Source organism: Corylus avellana, chromosome 5 (assembly GCF_965113065.1).
Source record: "Corylus avellana chromosome 5, dhCorAvel1.hap1.2, whole genome shotgun sequence".
NCBI lineage: Eukaryota > Viridiplantae > Streptophyta > Magnoliopsida > Fagales > Betulaceae > Corylus > Corylus avellana.
In genome coordinates this window covers 16,839,540-16,852,992 of record NC_142494.1, presented here as the reverse complement: position 1 = coordinate 16,852,992, position 13,453 = coordinate 16,839,540, and the positions used below count along the sequence as shown (strand labels likewise).

General features: G+C 34.1%; 1 protein-coding gene across 2 annotated transcripts; it reads left to right on the top strand.

Annotated features, from left to right (window-relative positions):
- Window positions 1-1,716: 1,716 nt before the first annotated feature.
- Window positions 1,717-12,932, top strand: LOC132181919 (TMV resistance protein N-like). Of its 2 annotated transcripts, XM_088516202.1 has the most exons (9): window positions 1,717-2,225; window positions 3,644-4,745; window positions 5,875-6,150; window positions 6,237-7,160; window positions 7,252-7,922; window positions 11,921-12,031; window positions 12,136-12,240; window positions 12,655-12,741; window positions 12,846-12,932. In XM_088516202.1, exons 1-5 carry the CDS (start codon window positions 1,717-1,719, stop codon window positions 7,891-7,893), a joined length of 3,453 nt encoding a protein of 1,150 aa, XP_088372328.1. In that variant the 3' UTR covers window positions 7,894-7,922; window positions 11,921-12,031; window positions 12,136-12,240; window positions 12,655-12,741; window positions 12,846-12,932. The 2 variants fall into 2 exon arrangements, with proteins under 2 accessions (XP_088372328.1, XP_088372327.1); XM_088516201.1 differs by lacking the exons at window positions 11,921-12,031; window positions 12,136-12,240; window positions 12,655-12,741; window positions 12,846-12,932 and adding an exon at window positions 7,999-8,319 and having other exon boundaries at window positions 7,252-7,853.
- The last annotated feature ends 521 nt before the right edge of the window (window positions 12,933-13,453 follow it).

Below are 13,453 nucleotides of genomic sequence, written 5' to 3'. Positions count from 1 at the left end.
TTTCTCTATTATAGGTGCTAGTGATTTTGAAAAATGTGGAGAATTATGGACTTTGTTTTGTCTTTAGTTCCCCTTTTTTCTTCGCTTAATTTCTGGGGAGAAATATAAAAAAGCCTCTCAAATTAACCGTAGTTTGCAAAAGAGTTTCATAATGCTCAAAAGGTAATAAAATAACTTATCAAATTATCAAAATGTATCAAAAATATCACTTATTTTTTTATATTCCTATAATACTCATATTCTTTAAAAAAAATAAAATAAAAAGGAAAAAAAAAACAATGGGGAATAAATACAAAAAAACAAAGGTTCTTGAGATATTCCAATTTAGTCCCTAAATTCAAATTCAATTAAAAAATGTGACGTCAACGCCAATAAAAATGTCGACACGTGTCATTCTTAATACTAAAAAAAAAAGCCGCCCCTTTCCTTTTTTCTTTTTTCCTTTTTTTTTTTTTTTTTTAGTTTTTTATTTTACTAAATTTTTGGGGAAACTTTACTTTAAACCCTGAATTACCGTGTGTTTTGACAAGCCCCTCATCAAACTTCAAAACCTCTCAATTTGAACCCCTGAACTTTCAATTGTAATTAATTTAAATTCATCCGTTAGATTTAGCCGTTAACTTCTAACAGCAATACCAGTATTTAAAATTCATCCTACCAACTTACCATGAACAAAGTATAGTGTTCAGCTGTTCACACACTAAGATTCTATTATGAGGAAAGTCCACATATTTCCCTCAAATTACAATTCAATTGATAATGTCCCATCAAACTTTCAATTACAACAATGTTCCCTCCCAAACTACCAGAAATTGTAAATGTTCCCCAAAGACAAAATTATCCTTAATAAAATAAAATAAAATACTTAAATTTCTAGGATAAAACCTAAAACTAACATAAATAAATAAAAAATTTAAGAGATGGCCAAATTTAAAATTAAAAAAAAAAAAAAATCATTTTTATAAGAAAAAAAATTAAAAAATTAAAAAATTTTGATTTTATTTATAAAAATTGAATTTTTTTTTTTTAATTTTTGTTTTATATATATATTTTTTTAAAATACAAATTTCAGTTTAAAAAAATAAAAATTTTCGCTTTTTAAAATAAAATAAAAAAATCATTTTTTTAAATATAAATTTCCATTTAAAAAAAAATACAAATTTTCATTTAAAAAAAAAATTCTTTTTAAATTAATATTTTTCGTTTTTAAAAAAATAATTTTTTTTTTGAATTTATAGGAGTATTTTTGTCTTATTGAGAAATTTATAGGGGTATTTTTGAGTTATTGCTAGTCTTGGTGGATATTGACAATATTTTGGTAGTTTGAAGAGGACATTGTCACAATTAAAAATTTAAAAAAGACATTATCAATTGAGTGATAGTTTGAGAAGGGTATGTAGACTTTGCTCTTCTATTACTATATTACAAGCTACCATTATTGTCTTACTTTATACTTTTTTCCGTTGGTAATTAAGTTATTACTTTATACTTTATACTATCATTTTAATATGCCATAAAATAATTTTTTTTTTTTTTAATTTTTAATTTTTTTAAGAAAACACCCACACACACAAAAGGATAAGGAACTAATTGTCTTCTTAAAAAGAAAATTAAAGTTGTTCTCTCGTTGAAGTGGCCATTGAGTAGAGCTGACCCAACCCTTGTGAACTGCGTCTCCTTTGCCATTTTCCACTTTTCACTAACTCTCCTTAGGCCATGGCTGCCAGTGCGTTTCCCACTTCATCATCTTCTTCTTCCCATCCTAACTGGACCTACGACGTTTTCTTGAGTTTTAGAGGAAGTGATACACGCAAAAACTTTACTGACCACCTCTATTTTGCTCTAATAGATGCCGGAATCAAAACCTTCAAAGATGACAACGAGCTCCAAAGAGGAGAAGATATTACACCTGAACTGTTGTCAGCAATAGAAAGGTCCAAAATCTCTATCATTGTTTTCTCCGAAAACTACGCAGCTTCTAGGTGGTGCTTAGATGAACTTGTGAACATCATGGAGTGCCGAAAAACAGTAAACCAGCTAGTTCTACCTATCTTTTACTATGTTAAACCGTTGGAAGTGCGCAATCAGGTTGGTAGTTTTGCTGAAGCATTTTTGAAACATGAAAATCGTTACTTGTTGGACATAGACAAGGTACTGAGGTGGAGGAAAGCTCTGATTGAGGCTGCTAATTTGTTTGGGTGGGATCTAGAAAACACTGCAGACGGGTAAGTTGTGCTCTAAGCAATCATTTCTAGATCTTTAACTTTACTCCTATTGATTCCAAATTTGGCTTACAGAAACAATATTGATTAATCAAGTTGAATTTATCTCAATGAACGATGATCTTGCAAGGGCTATTGAAGCGTGAGGAGAAAGTTGTTCAATAATATGACTTTGCTTTCCCACATGCGACTCATTTCTATGTGAAGTTTACAGATCGATTTGATGCTTTCAGGGATAATAAACTTCTTGACGACCGTGCATAACTTGGAGGGTATAACAGAGAAATTTTGTAATAATATTTCTCCATGCCATTCATGACAAAACGGGAAATTTTAGCAACTAAGAATATCTCCAGCAAGAGTTTAGCCACTCTTAATACACCTTTATTTATCTATTTTAGCTACTAACTTTTTAATACAAATTTCAACAGATAATTTATTTCACTCTCTATTTTTTAAAAAATATTATTTTTCAATAATTTGTTTATTATTTTTTAATCCCATAATTTTCTTCGCCTCTCTCTCTCTCCTCTCTCTCCATACTAGCGGAAGAAACTCTGGAAACCCAAATTCTCACAAACAAAAGCCAGAGGCAACAAATCAAAGTTATTCTAAACATCTTCACCATTGTCTACAATCTCAAACATCTGAGAAACGAAGCAACCTCAACGAAAAACACAATAAAGCCCCAAAGAATAGCAACTACCATCAAATAGACCAACAACATCCCTGCAAAATTTCACACCAAGAATTACACTCTCGTCTCTCTCCAAGATCCCCTTCTCTCCAAAAAAACAAAGCCACACAAAATTAGAACCAAACAAATAGAAAACAAAAACAACCCAACAAATTAGACACTCCAGATGAAAAAAATCAAACAGATCACCCAACATATCGTCTCTCTCTCTAGACCAGCAGATTCGACTCTATGGCGTGGGTCCAGTAGTGGCGGCAGCACTTGCTGAAGTGGCGTGGCTGGAAAAGATTGTAGTTGTTTGGGTGGAGGAGGAGTGGGAGAGAGAGAGAAACAAATAATAAAAATACTTTCTAGTGTGAACAGGCCTATTCATTGTTCACGTTGGAAGGAAAATCTACAATTTACCCATTCTTCTGGAAGGAAAAAAAGCCTCATAATAGCCAAATCTGATTATTATGAGGCTTTTGGCTATACACTTGGAGATGCTCTAACTAAGTTGATACTCACAAAGATTACATAGATTCACGTATATATGCAACATAATTTTATAGTATCTTAATTAGTTCAGTTTCTTCAAATTTGGAACAATTAGTATTTTAAGTACTAGTGTGTAGGATAATGGCCAAAATATGCTCAGTTTTTTTGTGTCATCACGGAATATTTATTATATTCAAATGCTTACTTGAATGATTTGACACTACCTAACTTTCAAAATAACTTGCAGGCATGAAGGCCAGTTCATTAGGGAAATTGTTGAAGTGGTTTCAAGGGAACTCAACAGCACAAACTTATATGTCACACTCTACCCAGTTGGAATAGATTCTCGTGTGCAAGACATCACTTCATTGCTAAGGGTTGGAGCCGATGATGTCCGTATGGTAGGAATTTGGGGAATGGCCGGAATAGGGAAAACAACCATTTCTAAAGCCATATATAACCAATTTTTCCATAGTTTTGAAGGTAAAAGTTTTCTTGCAAATATTAGTGAAACTTTTAAGCAACCTAATGGTCAGGTTCGATTACAACAGCAACTTCTTTCTGATATCTTGAAGACAGTCAAGATAAAGGTGAATAATGTTGATAGGGGAATTACTATGATCCAAGAAAGACTTCGTAGTAGAAGAGTACTTGTTATACTTGATGATGTAGACCACTTGGAGCAACTCAAAATTATTGCTAGAAGTCATGATTGGTTTGGCCCAGGAAGTAGAATTATTATAACAACTAGAGATGAGCAATTGCTAAAGGTGCTTGAAGTGGACGGAGTATATGCAGCCAAAGAAATGAGTGAAAATGAATCTCTTGAGCTCTTGAGTTGGCATGCCTTTAGGAATAGTTATCCCACCAAAGATTTTATGGAATTGTCAAGAAGTGTCGTTGCTTATTCTGGAGGATTACCACTAGCTCTTGAAGTTTTGGGTTCTTTTCTATTCTCTAGGAGCATGCAGGATTGGGAAGACACATTGGAGAAATTGAAAAGGATCCCTAATGATGAAATTCAAACAAAACTTAGAATAAGCTTTGATGCACTAAGTGATAGTACTCAAAAGGATATATTTCTTGATATATCATGTTTCTTTATTGGAATGCACAAAGACTATGTTACACAAATCTTGAATGCCTGTGGTCTTTTTGCAAATATTGGAATTAGTGTCCTCATTCAGCGGTGTCTTCTTTCAGTTAGTGTGAGAAATAAGCTCATAATGCATGATTTGCTTCGAGACATGGGGAGAGAAATTGTTCGTGAAGAATACCCCAAAATGCCAGGAAAGCGTAGTAGATTATGGTTGCATGAGGATGCATTTAATATATTGGCGAACCATGAGGTAAGAACTTCCTCTATTAAAAAAATAAAAAGAAGATCAATTTTATATTTTACCCCATTGACCTAGCTATTTCAAATCACCTCTCAACTTTAAATTATTGCAATTCATCCCCTAAATTGAAATTTGTGTTTTGATATGCTCCTTTAGTTAAATCCACTAATTAATTTGGATGGACAAAAAAAAAAATTAAAAAAAAAAAGAAAGAACGAGAGTGAGGAAATTAATTTTTGAGTATCCCCCTAATAGAAACATATATATATATAGATGGGATGTTTAAAACTTTAAACTTTTTGGGAATTAGCTTATGAAGCCCCTCAAGCCATAAGTTAATTCTGCCCCTAGCTCTAGCCACCCTTCAAGGCTTACGGAATGGAGTCAGCCCCGCCAGTTGATCAGGGCCGGAGCGGTGGCCACACAAAGAAATCCTTTTTTCATTTTTTTTTTTTTTAAAAAAAAAAGTTGAAATTGATGATATGACAAAATCTTCACCATTCTTTTTTATTATTGTTTTCGTCTGAGCAAAACTAAGGGAAAAGGTTCTAGGGGTCACTTCCACTCTTCAAATGAATAGAATAATTTATTTTTTTTTTTTTGGGAAAAAAAAAATTGTTTTCTACGTAATGGGAATAATTGTATTTTTACACTATATGGGGTAGGGTGAATGAAAAGAGCACGCAGCGTGCTCAATTTTTTTTTTTTTTTTTTTGGCCATTAAAATATTAAAAAAAAAAATTTTCCTTCACGGCGTGCTAAGCTCGCCGTGTAACCTGTATCACGGCTCTATTGGGTATACTGGTAAGAAAATGTCAAATTGGTCAGAACATTTCATCCAATTTAACATAAAATATTAATAGAGAGGGTAACCTAAAAGTGTTGCATAGTTAGAGGGAGGGTTTGTTTGTTTGTTTATTTGTTTTGTTTTGTTTTGTTTTTGACATGTTCATACAAGAGAAGGAGGGTGAATTCGAACTAGTAACATCTGCTTCATAAGGTGTTTGTTATCACTTTATAAAGTTTGGGATATATTTGCACTTAAGAGTGTTAGTTCAAGGGAGTTAGTATAGTTTTCTCTTTCTAATTTAAACAAGTAGATAAAAAAAACTCTCAACTTTAATCTTTTTGTGAATAGGGAACCGAAGCAGTTGAGGGACTTACTTTAAAATTTTCAACACTAAGGGAGGTAAATTTCAGTACAAGAGCATTTATAAGGATGAGGAGATTGAGATTGCTTCAACTTGATCATGTACAACTCACTGGGGACTATGAACATCTTTCCAAAGAGTTAAGGTGGCTCCGTTGGCACAGATTCCCTCAGAAGTTTATGCCAAACAACTTTTATTCAAGAAACCTCGTTGCGATTGACTTGCGATATAGCAATCTCAAACAAGTTTGGAAAAATTCCGAGGTATATTATACCCATAATCATTAAGCCATAAGTTTTAACATATTAGGTGCTAATATTTTTGTTTCTTGCTTTTCTCATTTGTTCAGCAACTGTTCGAGAAGTTGAAATTCCTAAATCTCAGTCATTCTCAGTACCTGACTCAGACACCTAACTTTGCAAGACTCCCTAATCTCGAGAAATTAATACTTAAAGATTGTACGAGTTTGTTTGAGGTTCACCAATCCATTGGAGATCTTAATAATCTCGTTTTGGTAAATTTGAAAGATTGCAGAGCTCTTAAAAGTATGCCAAGGAGTTTCTATAGGTTGAAGTCTCTACAAACTTTCATTCTTTCTGGTTGTTCTAAATTTGACAATTTGTCTGATGAGTTGGGGGAGATGGGCGAATCCTTGACAACTTTTCTTGCAGATAACACTGCTATAAGACAAGTGCCATGGACCATAGTACAACTAAAGAACCTCAAACACTTGTCTTTGTGTGGGTGTAAAGGATCATTATCTAAGTCACTCCCTTCACTATTTTGGTCTTGGATATCCCCATGGAAAAGTCCTAAGTCACTCAATCTGCTACCTGCTTCACTAAATGGCTTGAACGCACTAACTGAATTATGTCTCGGTGATTGCAATTTATCAGGTGATGCAATTCCTTATGATCTTGGGAGTTTACGTTCCCTCCAATATTTAGATCTAGAAAACAATCATTTTCATTGCCTACCATCGAGCCTTGGTGGTCTTTTGAAGCTCGAAAATCTCTTGTTGAATGGTTGCACAAAGCTTCGATCAATTTCAGATTTACCACCAAATTTGGATTTTCTGAATGCGACAAACTGCACGGCGTTAGAAAGAATGCCAAATATGTCAAATATGTCAAAAATGAAATTTCTGTCTCTTTCTAATTGCAAGAAATTGGAGGAGATTCCAGGCTTGAATAAGTTGTTGGTGCCCTTTATAGACATCCAGATGTTAGGGTGCAGCAATTTAACAAATACTTTTAAACAAAGCATCCTACAGGTTCTCTCTATATCTCTCTCTCTCTCTCTCTCATAATACTTTTTTTTCAAAGTAGTGCTTATATATATACATCATGCTTTTGCTGGTTCAGGAATGGTCTCTGAGTAAATTTGATGTTCATTTGGGCATTTGGCTTCCTGGCAATGATATTCCTAATCGGTTTACATATTCGGATGAGGGACCAATCGTATGTTTTGAAGTGCCTCACATTATTGATAGTAATATCGAATGGTTCACTGTATGCATTGCTTTTTCAGTACCTCCTGACAAGAAAGCAGTTATTGGTTATCCATACAATAGAATTAAAGTAGTAAATAATACAAAGAATAGGACTGAGATTTTTTCTACACCAGTAAACAATTATCGAACATTAATCACCTGTGATGAAGGAGATCACCTTTGGCAAACCAATTTTCCTAACGGTAACTTCAACTTGGAGGCCGGTGACAAAGTAGTGGTTACTGCATCTGTTGGGGATGGAGTCGTTGTTAAGAAGATAGGGGTTCGCCTAATACACTGCAGGGTTATTGATGAAAAAATGATTTATTATGCCTCTACATTCAATAAGGATGCCATTGTTGTCACTAAAAATGAAGATCAGGTTGCGGTCAAGTCTGAAAGAGGCCTTGGTGATGATATAGCAGAATCGAGCCATGGTTGCTTTGATCATGAACGAGAGGCTAAAAGATTGAGGTGTGATGATTATTCTGAAAGGATTATAGAAGAAGATTGAAGAAACTAAGAAAGCTCATATCACAATAAGTAAGTGCATTTTTTTTGCTAATTATTTGAAGTATGAATTTGGGTTTCTCGAGATTTGATCTGCATGTATTCAAAGATTTAATTCACTGTTGATTCTCATTTTTCTTTTCATCTTTTTAATTTACATTATTCTGAAGTTGTTTTAAACGATTTCTTGAGGCTTCAGTAGGGTACTTCCAATCTTTGAGTTTGAATTTCTGGTGGTTTTATCACTTTTTGAATTTCACTTTTGTTTCCTATTAATTCATGCCGCCTCTGGTTTGACGGGAATTTTGAATTCTTTTTAATATTTGGTTGTGTTCAATATATCGTAAATGGAATGTTGATTGCTGCAGAATGCTTATTGCTTTGTGTGTGTAGTTTGTTGGTTTGGTGATTTAATAATAATAATAATAATAATATTATTATTATTATTATTATTATTATTATTGGGCGGATGATGTATTTGTTTATCCAACCAACTTAATGACTGTTGTCCACTTTGCAGTAGAACATGAACCAAGGTATGTTATTACTTTTCAATCATCATAACTAGTGTTTTGGATTTGGAAGCATCTCGAATTATTAGTTGCAAGGTTAGTTAAGTTGGTTATATATGTCTCTTGGAAGCATATGTGGCTTGCTTGTTGCTGGTTTGCAGGTAGCACTTGGATTGCTGTTGTGTAAAAGTTGGTGTCCCCTTGCCTCTTGTGGTGCCTTTGGAGAGAAAGGAGTGATAAAAAATTTTAGGACTGCCTAAGAAATTTGAAGTAGCCTGAGTCATTTTTCTTCTATATTCTTTATATTAGGACAGTACTTGCATTTTATTTCTCTCTTGGTGCTCGGTTATCAGGATTTTATTGTTTCTTTTTCTCCTGGCTACCTAGTTTGTTTTCTTGTATACTTGGGACGCCTTACAGAAAATTATAATTTTTTTTTTTTAATATTTCCATTCAATCATATTAATCTATAAAAATTAATTTTTACACACAACATAAAAATATTTTTTAAAAAATTAACCTAAGAATTTGAGTTCCGAAGAAGTTTCAGTAGTGGTGCGCCGAGACACCGACGGGACCTTCTTGGGACTTGCCTTAAACACAAAAGCACTTGTCATGGTAGGGGCCTGATGATGTCCTAGTGTTGTCCTGATCGAGTCCTGTTAGGTTTTTGACCAAGTCTCGGCGATTCCGGACCAAGCTCTGATCGGGTTTCGCCGGTGTCCCAACCAAGTCCCGGCAAAGTCTTGGCTGTTTCCCAACCGAATCCTGGCAATGTCCCAGCGGAGTGCTAGTGATAATACACAACAATTGAGTCTAGGGTTTGTACCTGATGTAAAGGCCTATTCATTGGTTAGGAGATTGAGTCAAATATGAAGTAGATTTCCTACTTTCATTGGAAGCAGGAATCTGGAGTTTGATATGGTTGGAGAATCCACGCGACTTTTGGGAACTTTAAATGTCACATTTGGGAACTTTTGGTAACTTTTGATAACTCTTTGTGCTATCTATTGTGTACTGTATTTATGTTATAATTTCAAAGGTAACCAAACAGGTTGTATAATGGTTTTATTTTGCAATTTTAACACCTAGTTTTGTGGATAATGTTTTATGTTATATGTTTTAGTAAGTTGTGTTTTGGCAACTACTGAGAAATGAACACACACTTGATCATTTTGTGTAATGTTTTTATGTTTTCTGTTACATGTTTTATTTGTTAAGTTTTGACAACATTTTAGGTGAACTAAGTCAATGTGACCATTTGCATGGGTTCAATGTGTCCATTTCAACATATTACATAAGCATACACTTAATACAACATTTAGGTGAACTAAATCAATGTGACCATTTGCATGGGTTCAATGTGTCCATTTCAACATATTACATAAGCATACACTTAATACAACTTTTTAGGTGAACTAAATCAATGTGACCACTTGCATGGGTTCAATGTGTCCATTTCAACATATTACATCACCATACACTTAATACTACTATTTAGGTGAACTAAATCAAATTACAGGAACATATATAATACATAAGTCAAAAGTACTCCCATTACACAAAAGCTTCTACATTAATATTGAACCAGCTTCTACATAAAAGCTTCTACACAAGCTTATGCAATTAGTACAATACAGACAACTAGCATTGACAATATCGAAGCAAATATTAAAAATTTCTCTCTTGACCTATATGTGTCATTTTCCTTCTTTAAGTAATCATCCATTTTCATATCTTTGTGAACTTCGTCTTCTAGTTGCTTAGCCCTTGCCATATACTTCTCATTTTCATCCTCGAGGATCTTAATCCTTTTCATGCATTTGTTTTTTTCCATTAATCTCCAGGCTGTTTAACAAACTGGCCGGTCCTTCCAATTTAAAATCCGGCATGCTGGAGTTCTCTGCATGGTGAAAAAAAAAAAAAAAAAATCCCCTCCAAGTTTTAATCGGAAAACACAGAAAACTCCAAAATCACGAATATTTGTTTTTTAATGTTAGGTAAAACTTACAGTGTTCAAATCATAACGGGCGCATCCCCAAAAACGTTTGCCTGGGTTTTCATCAGTCCACGAACTCATCAACGGTGCGGCTAAGCCGCACTTGCACACAAATGACTCCATGTTGCACCCAACCGATGAAGACCCCGAAGAAGAGTTCAACGGTCATTGCTATTCAGATCCACAAGTTAGCATACCTTTCCATATACGATATGAAATCAAGCTAAACAAACCTTATCTTTGCCACGCCCAGAACACATTTCGTGTGGATTGTGAAGATTTCGATGGCGTTGAGATCTGTTGCGAAAGATTCGTGCTTCGCAATATTCGTATTGTAAAGATAACGTATGCTCAACCTGTTGAGATAAATGCGGCCAACTCGGGAGCACTACAAAAAAACATGGGATTAGTGTCGTGTCTACAGTATTGAGGTATTCTTTCACACGTCACCAATTGGTGATATGGCAGTAACCAATTGGTAACATGTCAACTTTGACACCTAAAGTTGCCTAAGTTTTATTTTTTATTTTTTTTACAGTTTTGGAATTGGTAACGTGTCAAGGTTAACACGTCACCAAATGGTGACGTGTTTGACACGTTACTAAAGTTGCCAAAGTTTTATTTATTTATTTATTTTTTACAGTTTTGGAATTGGTAACATGTCAAATTTGGTGACATGTAAACGTTGACACGTTATCAAAGTTATCAAAGTTTTATTTATTTATTTCTTTTCAGTTTTGGAATTAGTAATGTGTCAAAGTTGTCATAGTTTTATTATTATTATTATTATTATTATTATTATTATTCAATTTTAGAATTGGTAACGTGTCAAAGTGACATCACTACTTTGGTGACGTGCCACTTTGAGAGGTCATTAAAGTTGGGGCAGTGCGCTTTTCAAATTTTTTATTTCCCTCCTTTTTTTTTTCAACTTTATTTCCACTTTTTTAATCTTTTCTCTTTACACACAGTCTCTCTCTCCTCTCTCAAATGCTCTCTCAATCTCCCTCTTCTCTGTGCATTCCCACCCCCAGCTCTGATTTTTTTTAGCCGGAAACGATGATATCATCACCCTCAAGGCCGACGATGGCAGCGACACCGTCACCTTCATGTTCGAGAGCACCAGCACGTACTTTTCTTTTGGTTCTTTGAATTCTTGATTTTGAATGTTAGGGTTTTACTGGTAAAGGATTTCGTTATGGAAATTAGGGTTTTTTCTTTTGTGGGATTGAGTTTTTTTATTCTGCTAATTTAGGTTTATGTGTGATTCATTTTGAGACTTCAAGAAATTTTGTTGTGTTTGGTTGCTGTACGTGGAAATGTTGGAAAATGAAAGAGAAATGCATTTGGAAATTTGTTTGGAAGCAAATTACCAGATCTTGGTATATCAGTTTGCGATAAAGGGTTCTTTACATGATATATTGCATGGTGTGTGTCCTGTTATAGCATCCAACTCTTTTTCTTTGTCCCCAGTCCACACCCACATGGAATTCGATTCAATTTTTGTTTTTCTAATGCAGGGAGGAAAGGTGTGCGTGCAAGGGGCTGAGCCTGGTCCAGCTCTAAGCTGCAACCAGAGAGTTAGGATTGCCTATGGGGCAGCAAAAGGGCTTGAGTTTCTGCATGAAAAGGTTCAGCCTCCTATAGTTCATCGTGATATTAAATCCAGCAATGTCCTACTCTTTGATGACTTTCTCGCAAAGTGTAAATGTTTTGGGTCAATGTGTGCTTGCAGTTGTCATCTCTGCAGTGACCAAGGAAGGAGTGAAGTTCTCCACAAGGGGTGATATTGGAACTGCAATTATTGTTTGCAAGTAGAATATATAACACAGTAGACAAGGTATGTTCTTGTAGTCTAGTTGTTAGTTTCTCCCATGTAATTGTTACAAAAAGTAAAGTTTTTGCACTTGTAAGTGGCTTGATGTAAACACCAATGCATTTTTCATTATCTTCTTTCATAAAGTTTGATCATGCGCTTTTTTTTATTCATCATTTTTTCTCCTAGATTATTCTGCATTCCGTGAAACCAGTTGTGGTTTAATTGAAAAAACAAAATTAATAGAAAAAAAAATTCTGGAAAACAAAAAATTTTAAAAAATTATTATTTTTTAATAATATTTTTAACTTTAGTAACGTGTCAGAAATTGACACGTTACTAAAGTCCCTTTAGTGACTTCCAATTTATTAACCCGCTACACACGTTGCTAATGACACATCCCTAATGGGCTGTTACAAAAAAATTAATTTTTTGTAGTGGAGGATGATTGGAGAACTCATCTCTCACCGCAATTGATTTGGGAAGATGAGAAATCTAGGGCTCAAGCCATGTCATGAGAATGAGGTAGTGGGTATTTTCAGATCGGTTTTGATGACAAGTTTTTTGGTTTAATTTTGTTTTTTTAATTATATTATTTTATAAATTTATTAATCTGACCTAAAACACAGGTACCAGTCTAGTACGTGTGGCATTAAAAGCACAGGTACTAGTCCACGTGTGAGGCGTACGTGGAGCTTTGTCAAAAATTCTAACGGAATCGTAACAAAAATACAATGTAGATTTATTTGTTTACTTTAGGTATCATTTGTGACATTTTTGAAAACCGAAGTGGCTATTTGATTTAGGCGTAAAACACAGGGTAACTGAAAAGATATTTAACCCTTAAAAAAAAAAACAAAATGCCAGCTCAGCTCATGAGGACTCTAGAAGGACAGTGGTAGATGTTGTAGCATTTTTCTTTTTTCTATTATACTTGCTAGTGATTTTTGAAAAATGTGGAGAATTTTGAACTTTGTTTTGTTTTTCGTGCCCCTTCTTCTCCCCTTAATTTCTTAATTGTTCTAAGTATTAATGAATTTGATGACCTTGTGGTGCAATTTTGACTGTTGAAAGCAATGCAAATATGTAGCGTGCTACCCATAACCAATTATCTTCAAATCCGCATTAAGATTTGACGATGTAGTACGAGACAGAGTTAATTGGGTTCTTAGTTTTATTTAGGTTTTATTAATGAATTAGATTATTAGTATTTAATTCTTTTTTTTTTTTTTTTACA